This window comes from Thunnus thynnus, chromosome 5 (genome assembly GCF_963924715.1).
Source record: "Thunnus thynnus chromosome 5, fThuThy2.1, whole genome shotgun sequence".
NCBI lineage: Eukaryota > Metazoa > Chordata > Actinopteri > Scombriformes > Scombridae > Thunnus > Thunnus thynnus.
In genome coordinates, this window is record NC_089521.1 from 33555251 (window position 1) to 33582311 (window position 27061).

General features: G+C 40.3%; 1 protein-coding gene across 1 annotated transcript; it reads right to left on the reverse strand.

The window, feature by feature from the left end:
• Positions 1–1005: 1005 nt before the first annotated feature.
• Positions 1006–25698, reverse strand: hyal4 (hyaluronidase 4). Its single transcript, XM_067590866.1, has 4 exons — positions 24633–25698; positions 8152–9141; positions 6130–6219; positions 1006–4416 (listed from the first exon to the last, which is right to left on the reverse strand). Exons 2-4 carry the CDS (start codon positions 9106–9108, stop codon positions 3919–3921), a joined length of 1545 nt encoding a protein of 514 aa, XP_067446967.1. The 5' UTR covers positions 9109–9141; positions 24633–25698; the 3' UTR covers positions 1006–3918.
• Positions 25699–27061: the final 1363 nt, after the last annotated feature.

Sequence of the window (27061 nt, forward strand, 5' to 3'; positions counted from 1 at the left end):
GTGATTTAAATAGTTTAACAGATTTTCATTTGGTTTCATTTACAATTTGACACAGCAGAGAAAGAGAAGAAAACCTCTCAAATCATCAATGCATTCACTCTTTATACTGTATGTAGCACATATGAAACACTTTGGTATTCATGTATGGTATTATGTTTTAGTTTCTTTATTATAGACACACATCCTCTTCCACTCTTCAACCTCTGGACTCTATCACTCTGCCTTGAGATTTATTATTGGTGATGCTTATGGCATCAGTGTATTTTATATGATAGGGTTGTCACTCAGATGGGCTCTATCAGACCAGCTCTACTGACCAGCTCTATCAGACGAGCTCTACTGGCTGGCTCTACTGACTGGCTATACTGACCAGCTCTATCAGACTGGCTCTACTGACTGGCTCTAGTGACCAGCTCTACTGACTGGCTCTACTGACCGGCTCTACCAGACCAGCTCTATCGAACTGGCTCTATCAGACCGGCTCTACTGAGTGGCTCTGCTGACAAGCTGGATGGGGCTCAGCGAAAGGTCTTAGTGAAACTGTGGGGTGAGTGACTGAGCTGCAGAACAGTATCTTCCTCAGATGAAATGCTCTCAGGTTTCCCGATGTGTGATATTTTTCATGTGTCATCGTCAGTAAGAACAGACTGTAATGTCTCTGTCCACTCTTCTTCCTCTTTTCAGGCTTCAGTATTTGCGGGAAACCAGCTGGTAGATGTGACAAGAGTGACCTTGAGTTTTATTGAAGTCTATTTTGAGGGTTTCCCATCCTCCTCTGTGCCATTTTGCCACAAAGAATAGTAAATGTCTGCTGACGTGATATCGCCCTTCTGAGACTGTAACACATGTTGCATGCACGTGTTGCACAAATAATAAACGGAAGCTGTTGTTGTGCAACTCCACAAGAGAAGCTTGTTTCTCTGGTGATTCAACATGGCCTCCAGCAGCTCCCCTGAAATTGTCTTTTTATGTGCACAGAAAGAAAAAAAAAAAATGACACAGGTGTAATGAAGAAAAATCTTTATTTGCAGTGCATTTACATTCAGGTAACATTTTTCATGTTGCATAGTCCTTGTTGCATATTCGATTTACAATCTTAAGATAATATAAAATACAGTGAGTGCAGTCTGTACACACAGGAAACAGTTACTGCATCAAGTGAAACTCTTTAGACCTGAACTTCACTTGAAGGCTGGTTTGAGATGAAAGTACTGATTCAGTTTGAAGCAGGATCAGTGTTACAGAGACTCAAGACAGATGCTACATGTTTGACTTGAAGAACCAGGTTCACGTTTTCCATAGTTCACAACTTAAAATGCTTCTTGTTTCTAGTCTGTTCTAAATTTGGATTGAACCCGAGAACAATCGGATAATATGAGCAACACAGGCTGCATTTTAGTAAGCCAATTTCCAACTTGAATGTAAGTGTTTTCCTCAGATCCAGTCAGTTTCACTGCAGGGCCTCTTCTAAAGATTATTGAGCTCTTTATGTGCAGACTGCCACAGAAAAAAACAATGCTAATGTTTACGGGAAGGAACACTGAGGTTTGTTCAGACCGGATGCAAACTGAATTTAAGAAGTGCTACAATTGTATGTGAAGTTAATGAAAAGACACAAATGGAAGCAGACTCACTCAAGTGGTCATAAACTGAGTTGAAGACACATTTTCTACTGTAAAATATTTCAACTTTATCAAACAATGTGCACTTATCCTTAAGTCACCAAGTCCTTCCATACAAAACGACCCATGTGGCCATTTTCAAATATTTAGTTAAGGTTAGAGAAAGATTACAGTCATGGTTAAAAGAAAACATACTTGTGTTTACACCCAACCATCCACCAACACCTTATTTCCCAGAAGCTTTTTATACACCAAACATTTGACTAAATTGAACTTTTGTCCCAAATACACTGACCCAGTGGGTTGAACTGGAACAACCAACTTTGGCAAGTATCAGGCGTTGAAGACCTGTAGAACCACAAAGAACCACGGAGTCGTGTATTCAGATACAGTATGTGCCATCTTTTACATCTGTTCAGTGTTCGGTCAAACCTACAGTACTGTACATCAGCTTCAGAGACAGACATATAACTGTTTGTTCCACTCAGACACAAAAAGATGAGATATCATCAAAGACTAAAGCCAGTCTGTTGATTTGATTCCTTCAAACCAAGATACTCCGACATCAACCTCTACATTGACAGATCAACAATAACAACACCAGTCCATATAACAAAACAGACTTGATCCTCTATACTTAAGATGTATGTATGGTAATAAACACAACAAAAGTAAAAGATACAGATATATAATATTTTGAAATCAATAGCACCTACAAACATGTACACAACACGTCCCAAAAGGCTCAAATATGTGGAGTTTCCCGACAAGCTGTTTTTCAAGAGTATAATGTAAGCAACAATAAAAGATAAAAAAATACACAGTTTATATATATTGTCAAGTAAAACCACAGCTTATTGTAGAGAAAATTGAGTTTCATATCATCAGCAATACTTTAAGGACATCTTCAAAAAAAACCCCACCACAGACCAAGCGTCAGATGTTGGGGATTATTTTCCTACATATGGCCGTGTTGTAGTGTTAGCACCCTTTGGTTTCATTGATCTACTAACAAGTATTGTGTGTGCATCAAAGGCTGATATATCTTATTCCTCCATTGTTGTCCAGAAACTATTAAAAACATATCAGTGAGCCACACCGCTGCACTGGGTGACATGTTCCTTCATTATCTAGAGTTTGGATACACACACAATACTTGTGAGTAGATCAGTTCATCGTTGGTTTGGATCCAAACATGAGACTTGTTGACAAGAAGAAAAATATAGAAAATCACCAGACTCATCCTTTAAAAGTAAAACATATAGTATGTACATTTACAAAGTAACATTCCTGGGAGAACTGATGCAGTTGTTGGCCAAAGAGGCAGTGCAGATTATCACAGAAGTCAAAGTCTAACTGGTTGAACTGTAAAACAACCAACCAAACCTTCATCTGTCAACATGAAACACCTCTGTGTCATGTAAAGTGCCATCACACCACTTAAAAAGGGAAGTGTCATGTTTTTAGCCACACTAGCGACACGGCTCAGGAAACAGTTTGTTCAAAAATTGTTCTAGACTGTCAAATGTATCACCATGAAAGTTTGTACATGCATCCATGGTCCCCAGAAGACGATGCCTACCAACTTTGGTGATCTCCTGACCTTTCCTTTAGCGCCACCTTTTGGTTCAGAGTGAAGTGTCTTGACTATAATTTGATACAGATAGAAGTTCCCAAGCAGATAAACTCTAATGACTTTGGTGATCCTCTGATGGGACAAAGTTTTCATTTATTCAGTTGGATCTAATGGCATTCCCATCAGCTTCAACTGTACTTTGTGATTAATGCTAATCAGCAAATGTTAGCATGCTAACACAGGAAGATGAACATCAACATCTAAACATCAACATGTTAGGATTATCATTCAGTGCATTTACATGCATTTTTAACTGTCATGTAAACAAGAAACCTGGTTTCTGTAACTGGGGTAGAGGATTAGAGAAACCTGGTTTCCTCAGAATACCGATTTCTTTCAAAATAAGGTTGGTGGTAGGAGAGAAATCTGGTTACTGATGTGCTGCATGTACACACAGATTCACAGTAACTACAGAGCATGTAAATGTGTTCCTGGTTTACCCATTTAACCTGGTTTCTCTGAGTAACCTGGTTACTAAGGTGCATGTAAACACACTGATTGTGAGCATGTTAACATGCTGATGTTAGCATTTAGCTCAAAGCACCACTGTGCGTAAGTACAGCCTCAGAGAGCTGCTGACATGTCTGAAGCCTGTCAGCAGCTGTCAGAGACCAAAGGCCATGAGATGATGCTCTGTGTTGAAAATGACTGCAGAGTGCATCATACAACCATCTTCACTAACGATAAATTCAACAGGAGAATCAACAACATCAGGTGAGGGCTGCAGCCGGTTGGCGGCGCCGCACTCTCCCCTCCCTCCCACTGATCATCCTGCTCATCCTCCCACTCCGTCCTGCGCCTCTCCTGCTCGTCGTCCTCCTCCTTCCACTGTTCGTCGTCCTCCTTCACTTCGTTGATGCTGTCGCAGCGCTCGCCCTCGTGGCCTTCGTAGCAGTGGCAGCGAAACCTTTCAGTCAGTAGCTGCAGTTCGTGCTGTGAGTGCCACCCAGTGACGGCAAAGTCCCCGTCGCCGGAGGGCTGGATGTTGTAGCTGTTGGCGCTCAGGTGGAGGTAATGGCGGGCTTGGGGGTCTCGGCGGACACAGCGGCCATTCCCCTGGCACAGAAAGTCGCTGCAGACCTCGGCGGCTCGCGTCACATTGGTGATGTACTGACCCAGACGATGGCTCAGGAAGGACTTCACTTTGGTGCAGTTGTACTGTAGAAACAGGACAACATATGATAGTCATGATGTGATGCACTTTTTGGGTTGAGATGTTTAAGGTTGGATAGAGTAGTTATATTGATTAAAGCTGCATTTTTTGCAGCAGAACAATAAACACTGACACATTATCACCCTATAAAGTAGTTGTTGTGCCAAAGATGTTAGCAAACACCTGCCCATGTCCACATCCAGCAGACACAAAGCAACATAATCATCCCATTGGAGTCGTGTTTGTCTCCACCTGATGGATGTAGGTCCAGTATTCACTCTTCTTTCAGCACTGGTTTTTAGCCTCTTTTATCTTGTAGTGTTACAGTAGATTTACTGTATGCTTTAGTTTCAGCATTTCCATCAGAAGCAGGCAGCTGTTTTCATCAAACCATCTCTGATAAACTCATAGTTCACTACCGGTCCAGCACGGAAGACAGACAAAGTTAGAGACTAGCTGGTGAATAGAGCAGATATTTCTCTCAGGTAGAGTCCAAACCAGAACTAAAAGAGGAGTAAATATTGGACTTACAGTCATCAGATGGACACAAACATGCTGCTGTTTGCTAACATGTTAGCCACAACTACCTTATAAGCTGCTAATGTGTTTGTTCAGCTTGTCTGTCAGCTTGTTGTGGAGTTCTTCTGCCTCCTGGTAACACAAATAAATAAATCAGTGAATTCAGCTTTAACTGTTGAAAGATCCACTATTTGACCAAGTACTGAGACTGTGATGATGGTTGACATGGCTGATATTGTCCAAACCAAGCTGATGAGGGATGAAGGTGTTGCGCTTTTTCAGCACCGGAAAACTCTGTTAACTGTAAAAACAACTATAATGGTGAAAAGTAAGTACAATTACTCAAGTCTCTCTGTATTTCACAGTATACTGGAGTTTTTAATCTGGTGTCGGGTTTGACATTCCCACGCTGGCCGGATGAATAAATGCATGAATGCAGACTTCCACCAGCCAAGCTGGCTGATGTCCAGTTAGCTTTCTGCTAATTTGAAGGGCGATAACATAATTTAGTTGTGTGCTTCAGTAGTAATAATCTAATGATGTTATACATAATAATAAATCAGTCAGAGGGACCAAACCACTACTTTTACTGCAATACTTTAACTACGTCAAGCTTATAATACTTATGTACTTTTACTGTAGTAGTATTTTTTATGCAGGACTTTCACTTGTAATGGAGTATTTTTACATTGCTGTATTGGTACTTTTACATAAGTAAAGGATCTGAATACTTCTTCCATCACTGACTACAATCACAAAAACACTCCTGAGTTCCTGGTTTGTCAGATGCTGTTTAGCCTTTTCCATGTAGAAAGGATCACAGCAGGCAGTAAAAAAAACATGTGCATTATACTTTTCAAAATGTCAGAGTGGTTTCACAACAGACGACACACACAGCGACCACATGATGTCTACTCTCTATTGTCTGACTATATTTATAGCTGAGGTTTTGTCTGGTGTCCAAAACAAATCAAGAAGCTTGAGGAAAGAATGTTTTTCACATGAAAGTACAGACTCCGTCCGTCTCAACAACAGAAATTAAGACCAAACAAATGTGAAAGTCAGGCAGTTGATCTTCTGCCAAAACAACATGCAATATTTATTATAAGTAAAAAAATCCTCACAGCAATAACTGAGAGGTATATTTCCCAGCAGGTGTGATTTTACACAAAGTAACACACAGCTGAATGGACACCTACCCGTGATGAGGTCAGGTTCAGGTCGCCCCAGATGACGAATCCTGCAGCTCCCAGGGCAGCGCTCTCCCCGATGGTGTGGATCAAGTCTTTCTGCAGGAAACACACACAGAAGAGGACACATCACATGTCACTGTCTCCATCACTAACACACATACACCAGGCCCAGTGAACAGTCACAAAAACCCTTCTCTTTATGAACTTTTAGAGTCCAAACATGACGGAAACAATCATTTAGAGTTTCAGCGAGGGACAAGTCAAGCTAAATTATCAGACAAATAAAAAGAAAATTATTTAACAAAAACAACACACTGCTTTTTGGAATTGATCTCTTTTAATCTTTATTACTGAATGTAAATAATTTGTAAAGGTAAACCTAAACTATTTAAACTGTCCAAAAATGGACAAAAATAGATGCATATATAGATGTATTTTTGTTTTTCTACTATGTGAATGAAAATACATTGACATAGATATTTAAAAACTTATTTTTAAAACTCATAACTGAGTCTGCTGTCCAGTCGGGCTTGTTAGATAAAAAAAAACTTCCTCTGGTTTTATTGACAGTCATGCTGTTCAGCCACAGAGGGTTTTTATTTAGTAAGCTGCTTTTCTCTGGACGTCCACTAGATGGCAGCGGTGAGTAAACTTTGACCTTCCTGACTGTGAGACAGCGCAAACAGTCACTGTACAAATCTTAATGTCAGAGATTTGTGTGCATTGTAGTGCCTTTATTAAACATCTATATATAAGTTGCAATAGTTGATACTGTGAAAATTATGGAAATTCTCCACAATACATTCATCTAAAAATGAAAAGTTGTGTTGGCTTGGTTAAGAGTAAAGCTAAACCTAAACTATGATATGAGCTGACACTAGAGCTTTTAATTGATTAAAGTGACAAATGAAAGGGATCATTTGTACTCAACAGACAGAGAGAAAGGAGACCAGAGATGAAATTATAAGTCGATTTATCAATTAGTTGTGTTATGGCTTCAGGTATCTAATGAGCTCAAAGGAAACAATCCCACATATAGACTGGTGTGGGCAACAAATTGATGTTTCTGATCAAATTTCGGATTACATTTAGTGACAGTAAGACTTCCATATATTAATTACATTCATAGTTGTATTTTGAGAGGACATTTCAAGCTGTTATAGATGCACAATTGTAGAGAAAAAAGAGGAAAAACTCAACATATATGAAAGGTGTTTTGTGATTTTTGAGAGCTCAGTTTGTGCCATGTAAAACAAACACAGATTGCTCTCTGTAATGTTTATGGATCAATCTCAGTGCTGACATATGTTGTAGTTGAGGCAGCAGCACCAACCTTTCAGCTCGCAGTCTGCGTACGTCTTGTCATGCGCAGCGCTATAACATTCCCCCACCCTCGAAGTAAAGTTGTGCTCTACTTCATTAAAATGCCAGCGTTTAAAGACCAGAAAAAATTTGGGGTTAGGCTCAAATATTTGTTGCTGGAGCCTGGTTGCATTTAGAGCTGAACAAGTCTGTTCAAAATGAGAATCACTTTCTTTTTCCACTCAGAATTGAGATCAGGAGCACATTTTTTATTTGAAATGTTAATTGGATTTTTTTTAGACTGCTGACTTCTAAGTGGAAGTAGCAGTATTTGTTTAGTCATTTATACAGGGATCATAAGAGTAGAGCTTGTTTTTTCATTGGTTATCACAGATAGAAGGCAAACATACAATTAAAACAGCTTCACAGTTACAGTCTTTTTAGTGCCAAAGTCCCTCTTTTTGTTACTATACTTCCACCGCAGCTCAACAGGGAAACACTGAAACACAAAGAGGGAATTTGATACTAAAAAGACTGTAAATGTGTCAGATATCCACTTGATATAACTAAGCTCAACTTTTAAATGCATTTTTGCACTAAATGACTGTGTGGAACCTATTTCACTGTTCATATGGACAACTCACTGATGTTTTAAGACTTGAAAAATTGTGAACTTGTCCTTTAAGACAGTAAAACAACTACATTCTTGTTACAAACTGTTCTTACTGTGGTGAGGAAGGCCATGGCTTCGTCTCGGTAGCCCAGCCTCAGGTACACGTAGGTGGGGAGTTCGTACTCCTTCGAGGTCAACGAGGCAACGCGGAGCGACTCTCGTATCCTGTTCTGGGAGAAGTGCAGGTTGCTGATGCTGTTGGTGTTACTTTTCCTGATCGCCACGGAGGGGAAGAGCGCTGTGCTGCTGTTCCACAGCCACAGCAGCTCGTCGTTCCTCAGGCTCTCCAGCAGGGGGCAGAAGCCTGTGTAGTTCTGGTCATGCAGGTTGTAGTTGTGGCAGTCAGGGTAGAGGTAGAAACCCCAAAGGCCGTTGGGGCGAAGGCGCGTCCCAAGCTGAATAGTCCTCTGCATGAACGCCCGGGCGCTCTTCTCAAAGCGCCGCCGTGCCAGCTCTTCCACCTGCGCCGCTGTCACGTTGAAGTACGCCTTGGAGGTAAGCTCCCTCGACTTTCTACGGTAGATGTCCTTCTTGTGCCAGTTACGGCTCCACTGAGGCCGCCAGAACTCCCAGTCGATGACAGCCAGGCCACGGAAGTCTTCTGCAGGGATGAAGTGGTTGATGTCCTGGTAGGCCTTGAACAGGTGCAGGTCCAGGCTGCAGTTCTGTGGCACACCACCGTGCACGGCGGCACCCTGCGGCGTGTAGTAGGGGTAAAACCCCAGCCGATTGGCATAGAAGATGGTGATGTTCTGGCCCGTCCAACCAGCACGCGGGCTCCCATGGATCTGGAAGAGGTGGTCAAGGTTGGTAGTGACATTGTACTTGATGGTGCACATGTCCAGCGGGGCGTTCCAGGCTGCAATGAAGGGCTTCCGGCCGATCAGAGGCAGCTTGGCGGGTTTCTGACCGAAGGCAGCGTGGAAAAGCAGCAGCAGCCAGGAGCAGGTGAGGGCGACAGGTACCACGTGCTGGGAGGAGGATGTCCCGCCCACTGGCACCACAGGCATCCTGGGGTTCAGGAGGAGCAGCTGTCAATCATCCTGAGGAGAGGGCAAGAGAAAATAGAAATAATAAATATTGAGCTTTTCTTGCATAAACTTTCTCATGACCACTGTAATTGAAGAGTAATGACTTTATTTTATCGTCTTTATTCTGTGGCTTCTTCGCTCTCCAGATCTGTAATTTATTTAATTAGGGGTCACATTTGTGGTGCAAGTGTTCATGAATGGATAGGATTAGGATTCGGGTTGAGGTCGGTATACTATTGAATTTTTTTTTCAAGAGGAAGAGAAGTGTAGCTTATTCAAATGATGATATATTTCAGATATTTCCTACATTTGGAAAGGTTTAAAAAATGAAGATATTAGTTTGCTCCACCCAGAGACAGCATTTCCATTAAAATGTTGCACACGTTTTAAGCAAATTTCTGAAATTTCCAAGTTCCAAAGTTTCCATCAACAACATTTCAGCAAATTTATTCAAAAGGAGGTGACGAGGAGCAATAACAATGATACTCTGTGTACAGTAAAAGATAAAGAAGCAGGTACGACAACGTCAAGGTACATTTTAAAAACTTGTTTCTGCCTTTATCCAGCGGGGGAAGAAGTTTTCAGATCCTTTATTTATGTAAAAGTACCAATACAGCAATGTAAAAATACTCCATTACAAGTAAAAGTCCTGCATGAAAAATCCTACTACAGTAAAAGTACATAAGTATTATGAGCTTGATGTAGTTAAAGTATTGCAGTAAAAGTACATAAGTATTATGAGCTTGATGTAGTTAAAGTATTGCAGTAAAAGTACATAAGTATTATGAGCTTGATGTAGTTAAAGTATTGCAGTAAAAGTACATAAGTATTATGAGCTTGATGTAGTTAAAGTATTGCAGTAAAAGTACATAAGTATTATGAGCTTGATGTAGTTAAAGTATTGCAGTAAAAGTACATAAGTATTATGAGCTTGATGTAGTTAAAGTATTGCAGTAAAAGTACATCAGTATTATGAGCTTGATGTAGTTAAAGTATTGCAGTAAAAGTACATAAGTATTATGAGCTTGATGTAGTTAAAGTATTGCAGTAAAAGTACATCAGTATTATGAGCTTGATGTAGTTAAAGTATTGCAGTAAAAGTACATAAGTATTATGAGCTTGATGTAGTTAAAGTATTGCAGTAAAAGTAGTGGTTTGGTCCCTCTGACTGATATATTATTATATATGACATCATTAGATTATTAATAGTGAAGCATCAGTGTTAGAGCAGCATGTTACTGTTGTAGCTGCTGGAGGTGGAGCTAGTTTACACTACTTTATATACAGTTAGCTAGTTTAGTCCAGTGGTTCCCAACCTAGGGGTCGGGCCCCTCCAAAGGGTCAGCAGATAAATCTGAGGGGTGGTGAGATGATTAATGGGAGAGGAAAGAAGAAAAAACAAAGTTCTGATACACAAATCTGTTTTCAGTTTTTGGACTTTTTCTCTAATCTTTGATTTTTGCTGAAATATTGGATCATTTGAACATTTATTGAAATGAAAGCATGTGAGAAGTTTAGAGGGAAAAATCACTATTTGGTGGAGCTGTTAACAACTCATAGACATGTGAAATGTGACCCCGACTACACACTGCTTTTTGTAAGACGTGTAAGGAATAACACAACATCTGAGGCTTAAATTAAGTGTTTAAAGAATATCCCAGAGCAAAGATTCAACATATGAGTGTTACAAACCTCCCACATCGAGTCTCAACCCCAACAAGGAGAAACTGTGGTGTTATGTGTCCTGATGTGTTTCTAAGTGCTGACAGACCGACAGAATAAGCAGCAGAGACAAACCCAACGCTTTTAATGACAGTGTGAAGTGTTACAGTCTGTCTGCAGGAAGAAAAAAAAAAAAACACGAGTCTCTTTTGACCTTCTGACTGGTTTTATATTGTTTCTGTTCAGTGAGTTTATGGGAGTCACAGCTGGAGGAATCCCTCTGAATTGGTTTCAAACTGGTCATCCACAAATTCTGTCATATAAATAAATGTCTGTTCTACTCTTCTCTCAGTCTGTGTCAGCACAATAGTGGATCATGAAAGCTTTGCCATGTGCTTTTACATGTGATTTTAGGAGCCGATAGTTTTTCCATGTTTAAGTCTGTGCAAACATTTGGGATGTATTTGGCAAAATGACATGACTGCATAACCTCATATTGTAGGAAACTAAATCCACATTTATTTTCCAGCTATTTAAAATTTATTTGCTCCCAATAGTTTTCAGAGAGTCTGGAATATTTGAATTTAATGCATTTGAATAATTGACTCATTATTTTGTTTTGTTTTGTTTTGGGTTTTTTTGTTGGTTTTGTTTTGTTTTTTGTCAATAAAGTAATAGAAACAACAGGAATTTAAAGTAACTTAAAGAAAGCAGCATTCAGGAGGTTAAATTAAATGTCTGTGTTTGATTATTAGACACTGATGATCTGTTAATGCTCCAATCTGTATCAGTATACGAAGAACATCAGTATCCTCAGCTTCAAATTTCCACTTTACCAACAGTTTGGTGGCGTATTTTGGAAAGTACTGGCTGCTCCCTAGATGATTCATCCTAATGACCTCCTGACCTTTCTTCTGGCACCACCCTCAGTGTAAACATTTGTAGTATCCTGGTTCCACACCAGTGAATCACCTCAGGGGAACCGAGGATGCTGTAGGATGCCTCCCACATCCCCTTCAACACCGACAATCACCGCACAACTTCCTCAGTGACCAACACATTCTCACACCAAAACACATCTCCAACCATCACCACCAACACTAGAGTGTGTTCAGTCCCTCTACACCCTGTACACCAGGAATCAGCAATCAGTATCAATTATATCAGTTCTTCTCAGCATTGTTTACTCGGGGGGGGGGCGATGTCGTACAGATGGTGTTGTAACTTGGTTTATAAAACAGTTTCAGGGTTGTATCTGAGGGCATTTGTCATAATTCCCATCAGGACGTGAGGGCTAACAGAGTGACAGCAGCTTCTGTTAATACTCATCTGACAGAAAATGACTCATAAAAATGAACATATTCTCCGTGTTGGATAAACATTCACAAATCCATTGTGAATGTTGCCACGTGTGCCGGTGAATGCTTCACATGTGAAACGTCCGAAAACCACGTTCTCCTGAATGTATCACATGTGAAATGTCCGAAAACCACGAGCCCCTGAATGCATCACATGTGATATGTCCGAAAACCACATGTGCCCTTGAATACATCACATGTGAAACGTCCGAAAACCACATGTGCCCCTGAAGTTTCACATGTGAAACGTCCGAAAACCACATGTGCCCCTGAAGTTTCACATGTGAAACGTCCGAAAACCACATTTTCCCCTGAATGCATCACATGTGAAACGTACAAAAACCACATGTGCCCCTGAATATTTCACATGTTAAAACACATTTGAGTTATCACATGTGAAACAGCACTTCACATGTGATAACTCGCATGTGTTTTTTTCGTAAGGGTTACACTACGAGAATAGAAATGTAACTGAAAATTTATCCACACACAATAAAAAGAGAGCTGCTTCATGACTCCAAAATACTGTCGCTGACAAAAATCTGTGATTCAAGACCTGCATCACCCTGCCGGGGTTCATTTCACAATAACGACCCGCTCGCTGTACATTACCCCTTACATAATTATTTAATTGTTTTTATTTAACTTCAATTGTCTCTTAAATCAGAATCAGAATCATCTTTAATGGCCAAATATGTTTACACATAAAAGGAATTTGACTCTCACAGTTTAAAAGGATATAAATAGTGCAAAGAAGTGAAGAGTGATGAGATAAATATTAAAATATTAATATAAAAGAAAATGACGTTACTATATATACATATAGTAGGTGGTTATGTACGGCCTGTTCAGTTATACAGTAGTGAGTGGAATATATTGCACATTTGTATTTTAGACTAACATAGATGTATATAATGTATAGATGCAGTGGGTATTAAGGTGACCAGCGTTACTGCACAGTACCACAGTGAGTTAACTGATCATAAGTGTGACGGCGAGGAGGAAGAAGCTGTTCCTGTGTGAACAGTGTTGTGTCACGTCTACCAGAGGGGAAAAGGTGGGAAAGGTTATGTTCAGGGTGTGACGGGTCTGCAGTGATTTTCCTGCCTGTTTCCTGACTCTGGAGGTGCACAGATCCTGGACGTTGGGCAGGGTGGCACCGATAATCTTTTCTGCAGACCTGATTGTTCCTGTTTGATGACGGACCCAACCAGACAGACAGTGATGGACGTGCAGAGAACAGACTGGATGACTGCTGTATAAAACTGGATCAACGGTTCCTGAGGCCGGTCCTCTTCCTCAGCTGGCCCAGATTCAAATAATACAAATTTAACTTCTGCAGCCTTTGTTTCCCTCCACAGGATGTGTGGTTTATCTTACATGAGGTTAAACGTTTGAATTATCTCTTGACTATTTCTGTCGTCAGAGACATGAATAGTTTTTGACTTCTTTCCATGGCACCCAGAGGTCAGAGGTCACAGAGAGGAAGTCAGTTGACACCCAGGGATTGGAGCGGGGATTTCTGCCGGAGAGACCGCTGCTTTTCTGTCTACATCTAGTCGTCTTCTGACCAGAGCCGAAGCCTCAGGCCATAATGACAGGCTTCCCCGCCAAATGTCTCATTGAGGTTCGGTGTTTGCTGCATCTCTGCGTCTCATCTACAGCTGGTTGAACCAAACATCCAGTCAGAGAGCAGACAGAGACACCAATCAGGAGCCTGAAATTTGTACTTCAGTCTTTGCAGTGTCTCAGTGAGTTTAAGTGTTACTCTACAACCATGTGCTGCTATCTGAATACCAGATGCATAAAACTCACTAGATTCACGACTAAAACTGAAGCCAGAAATATGCAGATGCATTGTTTTCGTCAGATTTATAGAGTTGTGTGTACGCAAGGTTCTGTTTTATGAATCTTAGTCATTGTGAAACTCGGCATGAGCCTCATTTCCACTCCCATAATCAGCCATAAATGGATGCAGATGCCCCTAACCAGCTGTTTTCATATCAAATTGCTGTCTACTGCACTAGTCTGTAACCTGTCAATGAAACAAACAGGAAAGAAGAATAAATGTATTTTCACCAGTTGTGTTATGCACAGCTGTGCGTCCATATCATTCATCACATGAACCTGTAAACCATCATCAACATGATATCTCAGAAATGTGATCAATTATTATTTAGTAGCTCATATCTAAACCAACTTTATAAGCTTTGTCGCAACTAAGGATGAAATAAAAAGAATATTAACAGCCTATGTAAATTAAAAGAATGATACAGTTGATCAAAGAGGTAATTAATCACCGTTACGTTTATAAATGCATCTTTCTTTGGCATCTTACAGATCGCCGTGTAAATGCAGTAAAATCAGTGCAGCTGGTCACCAACTTTAGAAAGACATGAGTATGCTGGTCTGAAGTCAGTGTGAGGTGTTCACATCAACAACATTAAGTGTTTATAAATACCAGTTTATGTGCAGGAAATGGCGTATGCATGGTTTTTGTGTGCGTGTGCATCGTTTATGCATCTGGCCTCCGGTTTGGACCTCACTGCTGGTTTAGTCTTCATTGAGATACTGTTGGCATCCTTGCAGTGCTTATCTAAACACATGTCCAACAATATTAATTTCCTGGAAGTTGGTTTTAGTACCAACTTCTGGGTTGTGTTGAAATTTAGGTTCAGGAAGGCGCCACAAAGGTGGGGAGAGAGTATACTGGAAACAGAAGAAGTTATGAGTTCCTGTAGTGGGAAAGGTGGATTATTACTGTACTGTGAGTGGGGCAGTGGCTGCCAGTAATATTTCTTATAACCATCAGTAAGATGTTTTGAAGGAGACACATGAATTAGCTGTGTATTTATAAAAATGAAGAAATGAGGATGATAAAAACAAATAAGGAAAAGCAGGAACCCCCCCGCCCCCCCTTTCAGATAAGTTGGTTTAGAATCAAAGTATTTTCCTTTCTTTGTTTTCCTGCCAATTTTCCACTGTAGGATTGGAGATAATTTGACTCAGAGAAGAAGGATCATTTTTCAAAGCCGTCTGTACCGCAGCGTCGCAGGAAATGTATGGATGTACGACCGCTTAATGGCTTTAAGTCTGAGCTGAAACCACTTCCATCTGATGCTTGGCAGAGAGCAGAGCAGACGTGATGATGATGATTAATGATAAGAATGTTTCTGATTCATTTTTAACTTGTATTTCTGTCTTTTTTTTTTTTTTTTTTACATCTATCACCTCTGTGGTTTGTTTAAGTTTAGGCATCTAAAACTATTTAGTTGAGTTTGGGAAAGACTGTCGTGGTTAAAAGAAACGATTGTTAGATGAAAAGTGAGAAGTCACATGCTTTGTTGACCCAACCGTCTCTCTAAAGGGCAGCAGATGACACGGGTGAAAACACCAATGCCTATTGTTTTTGTAAGCACACCCTTCAGCAGGGTCTTACACACTACTATTCTACTCTAGTAATCGTTAAATTGCATTTGCTCTGTCTGTATAGAGCATCTGATCTGTGTGAGAACGACAGAAAACTTATGTGCAGCACACATTGGCCACATTTCAGTGACAAATACATGTGCATCAGTTTATATTGCTTTATTTATCTGACAAAAAAAGGCCCAAAAACCCAAGAAGGACTGGAACAATTAATCCATAATCAAACTGGTTGCAGTTTAATTTTCTTAGAATCGACAAATCATTTAATCTCTGACCACAAGAGGTCGCTTGTCAGGAAAACGGGGTCGTTAAAGTGCTTGAACAAACGACGAATGCTGTCATGCTTTACGTGAGAACAGTCTCCTCGTGGGGAGAGACTCAAACTGTAGATAATCTGATTGTGTTGCATCTAAAAGGAGCCTCAGTTACAACGAGTGCTCCGAATTAAAAAAGCAGATACGTGGTTTGATCATGTGACTCCAGAACGACACATAATCTGGCGTCTCTATCAGCAGTAATCAGCAGGACGACATCATCTGTCTGTGTTTTCCAAAACTGTCACACATCACTGTTAATCAATAATGATGTTTTATGTGACAACGCTGTGGTTCAGGTCTGGTTAGGTGTAGGGAAAGATGATGGTTTAGGTTAAAATGATCATTTTGTAAAGATTAGAGAAACATGTGGTGGGTTAAAGTTACTACTTCCTTAAAGTTAGGCCACCTTCATCGTTATGGCTACAATAATAACCATGGGGGTTAAGGTTAAACTGTCCCAACTGGCGGTTGTAAACAGGAAACAAACAGCGTCTCCTGTGGTAAAGTCCAACCCAGTCACCAGAAGAAAGCTTTGGTGTTGAACGTTTCTGCAAACCACAGAAACATTGAATATATACGTTTCAACACGTGAATTACGTATCATATCAACATTTCTACAAACATAGCATATTAACATTTCTACCCGTTGAATAATGATGTTTTAGAGTGTGACGACGCTGCGGTTAAGGTCTGGTTAGGTTTAGGCACAAAGACCACTTGGTTAGGGTTAGGGGTTAGGGTTAGGGTTAGGTTTTATTCTGGCGACCAGAGTGGATAAAGTCCACTGTTGGGTTAAAGCCTCCATCCACCCTCCTCTGAATGAGGAAATGTGTCCACATATATATACGTCATGTGACCTGCACCACTGCTCCACCTCACAGTTACTATGACGCTAGATGGCAGCCGTAGTAATTGGTCGTAACAGGTTGTTTTTGGGTGACTGACGAGGACAGACTCTTCAGTTAATTTGGTTCATCATATGCACAAAAAAAAAAAAACCTATCATGTGACCGCAGTCTGGGACCATCTGAGAGGCTTCATGTGCTGCAGTTAATAAATTCTTATCACAGGAAAGACAATAAGGGGCCCGACCTCAGATTAAAGACATCAGAGTTCATGTTTAAAGTTTAGTTTTGTGTCAAAGTGAATTATTTATCCAGAGGAGTTCGGTGCCCGCAGGCCGGTCTGGCAGTGATTAAGATAAGAGTTTGTTGATGTCTGTGGTTCTTGTGGAATGGTTCCCCTCATTCAACAAATACAAGAGACCATCTAATTTTCAATGTCTCTGTTGGAAAATCGAGGGTGAATTTGAACCACAGTTGCCAGCGTCTGAAGTTCAGACGCTTCTCCTGCCTCTCAAAACAGCAGATGATGATGACAATGCAGCACAAAGGTGAAGAAGAAGGCAGGAATGTTGGCGCGTCACCTCGTAGTTCACTGCATCTCTACACAGCTGATAACAGATCAGTTCATGACCTCTTTATCTGTGTGTTCATGTGAGGACTGAAGGACGGGCCAATCTTTGGAGTAAAGCTCAGAGTGCTGCTGTGCAAACCTCGACAATCTTGACGGAGCTCATTTCACACCAGGTACTCTTGGAACACGAGTGAATTTCATGCCCAACGAAAGCATTTCAAACTCAGGAGTAAATGAAGCCAGAACAGTTTGATGGAGGCGGTAGAAAGATGAGAACATTTAGAGATGCCAGGAGAGGTTGAAGCACGTCCTGTGTGTTGATGTTTGGGAATAAAAGCAGAAACCCCCGGTGGAGGGCGGATGACGGACGAGAGCCAGAATAACAGACTCCCTCACACGCACCATCTGTCATGTAAATATGCTCCAACGTCACCGAGTCACATTACTACTCGCTCAGCCTGATTCAGACCGTGTTCATGCCTCAGAAACCATGAAAGCATTTGACATTTCATGCTGCTGTCCGCTGATTTAAAAAGACCTGTATCTACAAACCATAAACAGCTACGTGCATGTTGTTCAAGCCTCCAGTTGATCTTCATAGAAATTTACTGGAAAGGTTTTGGTAATTCAACCTGAAAACTCAAAAGCTCAGCTTGTTATTATTTTATCAGTCAATCCTGGATCATTCCTCGTAGTATTCCCAGAAACCATTTCAGTTTATAATCATCATAAGTTGGTCCAAGTTCCTTTTTTTCTTCATAGGTTATTTCTTCTAATTGTTTGGCCGTGTTTCCTAATGTCAGTATCTGACAAAAAAAAGGGGGTCTGTTTTCTAACAAGTATTTCCAGTGACACGGTTGCAATGTAATGGTTGCATAAATTAAACATTGGTGCTCTTTACTCAAACTTTTTACTGCATCAAGCAGAACATCAGATCTTTTCCGCTTTAAACTATACGTGCATGTTATACAAGCTGCACGAACAACACGCAGACCTCATACAGGACATGTAATAAACATGATGGATAAAAGATATAAGGCTGCAACTATTTATTAATTTATTTCATAAAATCTCTTGTTCCCAGAGTTTGAGGTGATGTCTTCAAATGTCTTGTTTTGTCCGACCAACAGTCCGAATCCCAACGACACCCAGTTTCCAATAAACAATATAACACAGAAGAAAGCAGCAATCCTCACATTAAGCTGCAACCAGAAAATGTTTGGGGTTTTGACACCATGATGAGCTAAATAAACAATTAATTGATTATTAAAATAGTTGTCTAATTATGTTCTGACAAGCTGGTAATCTATATATTGCAGCTCTGCGTGAAACTATAAACCAGTAGCCTGTTACATGGCAAAGTTCAGACAAAATAGATTTTCAAAATAAGATTCATGTCATTTAGCGCCTGCAGCACACCGCACGCACCATACAGACAGAGGAAGTAGTCAGTCTACAGTAACCCAGATGTGCCGGTCCAGGGACAAACAAATATAAACAAATAACAAAACAAATGTTTTTGTAGAGCAGTTGTTCCTAAACTGGGGCTCAGGACCCTCTAATGGGTCCCAAGAAAAATGTGATGATGATTAAGAGGATAGAAACACTTTAAATAGCTTTTTTTTTCTAATTAAGCCTTTTTCTAGTTATTATTACTGGACAATTGTATCTGTTCAGGCCCCTGAAAATATTTATTTATATTCTGGTTCCTACTAAAATACCTTTGCAAGATTTCCAGTTAAAAACTCCTGATGAGCCCACTCTGTTCTGATTGGTCAGCTTCAGGAAGCTGCGTCAAGGCCGACTTCTGGCCGTTCAGGAGGCTACATCAACAAACCATGAAACAAACTATAGTAGCAAATTTCATTACTTTTTTCTTTTTCTTTACTCAAAATGTCAACTTCTCAAATATATCTGTACATGTTCAAGTTGAAATATGAGAGTGGGTAACGTGAACACGTGGAAAAACCTTCGCAACCAAAGCAAGGTAGAAGAAAACGTTGCAAACGAAGCGTTCAGAGCAGGTTGAAGCCCTGACTTTTGACTTGCAGGCAGCATTTCTACATATGTTCACCTCAAGTTTTGGAACTTTGACCATGTTAGGATCCGACATCATAACAGGATATAAATAACAGAAAACCACAAAAAGCAGAATTTGTCCCGTTTAAAGAAAAACAATCTGAGAAGAAAAACTCTTTGATTTAACTGCTTACTGCTCATAAACATGTGCAACCGGTGACAAAGTCACAAGTAGACATAGCTTTGTTTTGAGGGGTTGCATGCCAATAAGATTTGCAACCTCTGCTCCAGAGAAGTGATGCGTGTCGGCGTATTCTGACCGGTTGATGCATATATCAAGAGAACAATGGCTGCGAGTGTTGTTTGTTGCCTTTAACAGTCTAAAGTCCTGCTAGTTTCCCCCTAGAGGCTGCAGTGTTCATTACAGCCACAATATGACAGTTTGGGACAGAACAAAACATCATACTGTGTCCTGATAGTGGGACCAGAACAGATGACAACACACACCAGCTTTGTTGTACTACATATGAAAACATCCATGCATGTTGTTAACATGTAGGCTCATACATCAGCTCTGCTGACATGCATGTCAGGATATATAACTGTCTGATTTCCCAGCTTTGATGATCCAGAAAAACAATCATTTTAGCACATTTCTGCTCTGGATTGGCTTTCATGGATAGATCTTCTGTCTGTGCGGCGTGGACATCAAATAATGTGATGTGATCCTACCCGACAAGGTCAGAGGGTCACGAAAATCATCAGGATTTGTCCTCTGGGTACCATTAATATTCAAATTTCATGGTAGTTTGGTCAGCGTGATATCTTACTGTGGACAGACGTGTTGAACCGAATAACAGACATTATCCTCATCATTTACAAAAACATGATTTCTAATATAAGTGCAGCCTGCAGCCTTCAATCTGCATACAAATAACACGACTTTGCATGCAGTGCATACACCAAAGTTCAATTTAGCGTGCAGGATATAAACCACTCCTTCTCAAGGAAGCGACGTCAATATAATACAACTTTCTTTTCTTCTATAAGGTGATTTTTGGCTTTAAGAAGGAGGCGTTTTAGGTGGATGGTTAAGTTGCAAAAACAGCAGGAGACCACTGTTCTCATCGGGCATTTTAACTGGACATTTTTACCAGGTAGGCAGATATGAAGGTATTCCCAAAGAGGAATGTTTATGTATTTTTTGTGATGCCCTTTGTACAATGACATAAGGAATTGTTTGTTTGAAAAGATAGAACTGAAAAACCCTGATTTGTTTTGGTAAGCCGATGTTGAGGTGTTGAGTTGGCTTTTTAATATGGAAATTTTTATTTTAGCGAGATTTATAGGAGACGCTTGGCAGCTAAAACAGAGAATATTGTATCCATCATAACGGGACATTTCTTCCATGTAAACTAAATGTTCTGAACTGTACATTATGATATGTCATGTGGCCATCTTGGTTATTTTTGTCTAGTGTCTTGTAAGTCCATATGGGCTGGGCACCAGAAAGGCGCAGGATGCTTAAATAAACAGTTCAATCAATCAAAAAATTCACCACATTTTACCGTTATAACCCAAATCATGATTTTCCCCCAAACTCTAACCAAGTTATTTTTGTGCCTAAACTGAACCAACGGCCTTAAATGAGATGTGAAAAGGTTAAAAATGCATCACTTGCATGCAAAACTGGACTTGGCGTATGCACCTCATGCAATTTAAAAGTGTAAAGTCATGCTATTTGTACGCAGATTGTGAGACCGAGTAATATGCTGAGTCAGATAGCTGCTGTCAGTCGTGTATTGCAGCTATCAGCGTATCTGAGCAGCGTGTAACTGTCCAGAAAGATGCTCATCTTTAGCCTGACGTCCGTGTATTAAAGAATTTTTCCAACTGATTCATTCGAGCGTTTTATCAGACGAAGAGTGGCCTCAACGCCCGGAGGAGCATGTGATGGTTCAACTGAAAAGGAACCATGAAAATCCTCCAAACTGGACTGCGGCTCATCTCCTCAAATCATCTCTTCAAACACTCAGCAACATGAGTCTGCATGAAGACCATCCATGAATCAAACATACAATACCGGTTGAGTCATGTTAACCAGAGCAAAGAGAAGCATTTTAACAAAAATTGCTTGGTGGTCATGAATGTGGTCATGATTCATGTCCTCACACACAAGAGCCTGAGAACAAAAGCCGGAGAGAACGGGAACCACCAAAGCCGAAATCTTTTCCACTCAGCGGAGCCAGAAAGCTAATGACAGCGTCTGATGAGGAGCCGAGCCTCCAAAAATCCCTCCGCCGGGACGAAGACGATGGGTGAGTTTGGGTTTTTTGGGGGTGGACTTGTCAGATGGAGAAAACAGATGGATGACCTCAGTGGAAGAGAGAAGACAAAACTGATGGCGATGAAAATAATGAAAGGGAGGCAGAAGGATTATTTTCTATCCAAGATCGTATAATTTTTCAAAAGGAGTTAAATGATGGTTTTTTACTTTTTTCCAAGATATCTGTTTGTTTCCGTCAACGTAAACACACGTTTATCAAGGAAGAAGGTGGAGAAAGATATTTTATCAGCAGAGATGTTTTATATCTTCTATTAAAAAACAAACAAATGTTTCAATAAAACTTTGAAGCGAGAACGTTCAACCATGTTTTTTACCTAAAATTTGTAAATCTCAAAATACTAGTGATGAGAAAGAATGATGATGGATTTTTGGGGCCAATACTGATATAAATATTTTATAGTTTTTAAAAAAAATCCAATAATAATATTTAACGATATTTGTTTTCTTACCTAAACACACAACACACACAAACATTTCTGATAAGAATCAGCATTAAAATAAACTCATCAGTGCTCTCTGATGGACAAACTGTGATCAGTGTAATGATACTATGTAGCTTCATTCACAAAAGTTTGCTTGTTTTTCTAAATTAACACAACTAGTTAACTTCTACGTGTCTCTGTAATATGTACAGACGGTTGACAAATTGAAGCAAAAACCCTGAATAAATGTGTGGAGAAACATAATGAATGCAGATGCTTCCACACAGGTGCACTGCATGGTATAATTAAGCAATTAACATCCAGTCATGCTCTGTGGTGTCTATAAAAACACTGAGCAGACCTAGTTTATTATGATTTTATATCAAGATGGCGAGAGGAGAAGATCTTGAGCTCGTGTTTCAACAGGAACAGTGATTAAAGTGACGTCAGCATTTAGATTTATGGGAAAGACATCAGTAAATTGTGGTTTGATGATTGTGATGCTCGTGCATTAGTGCGATATTTGAGGAAAAACAGAAGAACAACTCTTCCTCAGGTGACTGAGAACGTCAATGCAGGACGTGATCAGACTGTCGGCAAGAACAGTCTGTCGACAATTACACAGAGAAGGATATTATAGTAGGGTTGCAGTGTTTAAACCCCTCATTATAAAGATGAATGCACATCTGAATGCACATTTGAGTTCAGTGGTGCAAAAACCATCGGCGCTGGTCTGCAGAGATGTGGTTCAGCACCTTACTGAGACACTAACTGTTGGTTTTTCCATGAATTTGTCACCAGTCTGTATCTCTTACTGCTGTAAAAGTTTCCTTCCTGTGGATCAATAAACAGAAGATTGCTCCTTCTGGAAATGTTTTACTGCAGTCCTTCTTTCTTCAAGAGCACCAATGTGTTTATATCTTGAGATTTACCCCCTTTGACACAACACTTCAAATGCATCTACAACAATAAAGATCTTCCAATTTGTCTCATCATGCAGTTTGATTACAGCTGCAAGCAACCGTTATTTCCATTATCAATTAATTGATTCATTGTTTGGTCCATAAAAGGTCCACAAATGTCATGTTTTTAGTCCACAACCCAAAGATATTCAGTTTACTGTCATAGAGACTAAAGAAACCAGAAAATATTCACATGTAAGAAACTGGAATCAGAGAATTTGGACATTTTCTTCTTTAAAAAATGACTCAAAACGATTAATTGATTATCAAAATAGTGGCAACTAATCAATTAATCGACTAACGGTCGCAGCTGTAAGTGTGACGATCAACTACAAACTCTAACATGTGACTCCCTTCATCAATATATATATCATGACATGTCAATATGCTGCATATCATTCATTTAAAGGAGTTCTTTTGGTTCACATTAGTATGCAGAATTAAAGCTCAATTAAACACCTTAAAACCTCTTAAACCTTTTTATTTTTAATGATTTTTAGATTTTATGTGTTATGAGGTTGTTTTTAAAGGCAAAACAGCTGAATTTTATTGGAGAAAGTCAGTTAGCTCTTACATTAGATATTAAGGAGTCTAATAACTTGACTCTGACCTCTACAAGTGCAAAATAAAGGACAACTGAGGCATTAAAAGCCATTTGTGCGACCCTGACTTTACATTTTAAGCTGCGTCTCCTCACGATGTGACATTTATTAACTTTCAACATATTCCTGCCCTACGAGGATCTTATCTCACTTTTGTAGAAACAAAACAAGCTTTGCATTCGAACACTTGCACGCTGCATTGAACAAGTGAAGGCAGAGAGAGAGAGAGAGAGAGAGAGAGAGAGAGAGAGAGAGAGAGAGAGAGAGAGAGAGCATCGTTCAGATTAACTTATCCTTTCTCATCTCATCTCACTGCAGAGCTTTTAATGCACAATCCTGAAATCCTGTCAGCTAATCAACACTCTCAGCCTCTGCTCAGTTTAACCCCTTGTTCTGTAAAAAAAAACCACTCATGAACAGAAAAGAGCTTTTTATAGCCGGCTGCTCTCAATGACTTTTCTCCAAACTGTGACCTCCCGTGCCGTCAGCTTTCCCTGACTGTTTACTGTACGTGGTTATGAGTCAGAGCATCTGCCAAATGACTGAAACTAAATGAGACCTTCAGTCTTAGAAGATAGTCCTTTAATGCCTATCGAGTAAAAAAAAAAAAAACACTGAGAGACTTAAAAATGTTTTGTTTTTCTAAATGAGAAAAACTTTCTCCGCTGCCAGTGTATTGTTAAGGGTGAGCCAACATTCCTGGCATGACACGGCGCCCCCCCCCCCCCCCCCCCCCCCCCCCCCCCCTCCTCCTCCTCCCTCCTCCCTCCCTCCTCCGCCCCCTTCCTGCATCACCCAAAACAGCCCGAGCCATGCTGTAACACCCAGGGTTGCAACCTCCCTCAGGGCATAAAAATACACTTCATCTTCCTCTTTGCTCAACAAAAACTAAAGCTGGAGTAAAGTTTAATTTTAGCCTGATTTAACATAAAATATTGAAACTTGTCACCTTTTAGTTTAAGAGCTCACCTGTAGATGCTGCACACTGACAAAAACCAGCAGTCCGTGGGGAGGTGAGGGTCTCTTCTTTTGGGGGGTCACGGCAGGGGTCATGGTGGCCCTCGGCGCCGTGCGTCCGACAAGCCCGCGTTCATTCCCTCAGTCTGTCAGTCTGAAACACAAGCCAGCCATCCACACTTATATACAGCCCTGAGAGGAGGAGAGGGAGGAGAGGAGAGGGAGGAGAAGGCGTCACCACCACAACATAGCGATTAGAGAGAGCAGAGAGGCAAGGAGGGAGGGAGGAGAGGGGGGCGAGAGACATAGACACACAGAGAGAGAAAGAGAGAGAGAGGTTTTAAATCCCAGTTTTCTGAGCTCCTCTGAGGTCTGATCCTCTCCTGGAAGAAAAGTCTCACTCATCCACTCCAATCAGCATCAGGCGGGAAGGTAGACGTAAACACAGCTGTCAACAACAATTGTCCATACATGTGTGTGTGTGTGTGTGTGTGTGTGTGTGTGTGATTGACCTTTACATCACCTACATCAGTGGCAAATAGAGGCCCTCCAGAACAAATGTTTGGCCCCTGAAATTTTAATGCGTTATTTCTGAAGCTAACGTTAGCTCGCCCTGTCGGTTCTGAACTTTAAAGCTTTTATGTTTTTTTAAAAAATAAATATTAATGATACATTTCTTCATTTCAGAGGCACATTTGTGAAATTGGAGGTGCTAACAAACCAAATACAAAACTCTGCTTCAGGGATCCTGAAATCTACAAAAAAAAATTGTATTTTTTCTGCACAGTTTTCACCATTAAGTGCACCTTTTTTTTTTTTTTTAAACCTGTGCTCTTTATCTAATTCTGCTGAACATTTGAACGGGAATTTCTCATACAATGCACGCCAGTCTCCTCCTTTCAAACCAGTTAAATAAGTGAAACCACATAAACTCAACAACCCTGAGAAAATCCGTGACGCAGAGAAAAGAAGGAAAGAAGGAAATCATGAGGGTCTCAGAGCTGTCACACATAAACAACATACATCTACTCATTTATCTGCCAAGATAAATACGGAGCAGTTTTAACTGGTATCTTTATCTCTTCATATATTTCTTAATTTGTTTTCTCATTCTCTGCTGCTGCTGCTGCAGAGTGTTACTATGCTGATTAAATGACATTACATGCGGATCCAGCACTTTAACCCAGCCAGAGCTGAGATTCCAGTGGTTAACCACACATTACAACCCGAAGACAAAAGTCACAGCGAACACGATCCCTGCGAGTCCTTCTGTTAAATATACACACGGATTTGCCCTTTTTTAACTGTGTTTTCATGTTGAGTAAATATGTCATCCAGCTAAACAGCATTTACAGTCATTTCAATATGTAGGAAGAAATACATCACAGTTTGTCTTTTAAAGGTTAATTATGGCAGAAGCAGAATGTCTCTGCATCAGTAAAACTTCCTGGTGTTACTTATAATTAAAATATCACCGTGTTTGATCATCTGTGTTTTTTCATTATGAGCTTTGAACATCAGACAGCAGCGTGTTTCCGTGCTAAGAGGCTTCTTGCGGGATCGGAAAGTTTTCTCTTCGTTTTTCCACAGTCTGTTTGTTTTCTTTTGCATTATGAGCAAACCAGCCTTTATATAGGAGTTTAGTCCTGTTTCTGTTAAAGTTCAGAGTGACTGAAGACTGGACTGGGAGTTTCTTGGGGACCAGTATGAATCAGCAGTTTCAGACCTTCGTCACTGTCAGACAAGATGTGTTAAGACCAGCGCTGCGTCTCAAATCGCATACTTCTGTACTTACACTTAACATTTTGAATGCATAAGTGCGTTCACAAAGAATTATGGAAAAATGCACTCAAAATGGTCAAAAAGTACGTAGTGGCTACGTAGCAGAAGGGGAGGGACCACTTGGCGGCCGGGTACGTTGTAACTACGGTGAACATCGCTGCATTATACAAATTTAAGTTATATGTTTTTTAGCACTAAGCACCACTAAACTGTTGTTGGATATAAGCCATCAGTATGTTTTTTGGGTTAATTTAGCAGTCTGTAATGATTTGGTAGCGGGAACAATAACGCGAATGCTAACGCTAGCTAATGCTAACGCTAGCTAATGCTAACGCTAGCTAATGCTAATTTGCGATCGTCATTTCCGGTAAATGCACAACGGCTGTGTTTGATTTGAGACGACACTACCCTGTAGAAATTCGTGCACAGCACCAGTAATATATAGTGTACACAGTGTACTACATGAAAGTGTACTAACAGAAGTATGCGATTTGAGACACAGCTCAGATTCATGTGTGCTAACAGGGCAGGTATCATAAGCAAGTAACATTAAACTTAGTGAAATAGTCCGACTCAACGCCCGCACAGCAGACACCAAAGCTACTATAAGTCTTCAAATCTTATTAACGGAGCAATAATTTCCAAAATGGCCACCAGCA

Excerpts from the sequence above, each read along its gene's own strand:
- hyal4 (XM_067590866.1), bottom strand. The coding sequence starts at position 9,108 with ATGCCTGTGGTGCCAGTGGGCGGGACATCCTCCTCCCAGCACGTGGTA. Across the intron at positions 6,220-8,151 it reads CCATGGCCTTCCTCACCACA|AAAGACTTGATCCACACCAT; the intron begins GTAAGAACAGTT and ends TGTTTCCTGCAG. Across the intron at positions 4,417-6,129 it reads TGAACCTGACCTCATCACGG|TACAACTGCACCAAAGTGAA; the intron begins GTAGGTGTCCAT and ends CTGTTTCTACAG.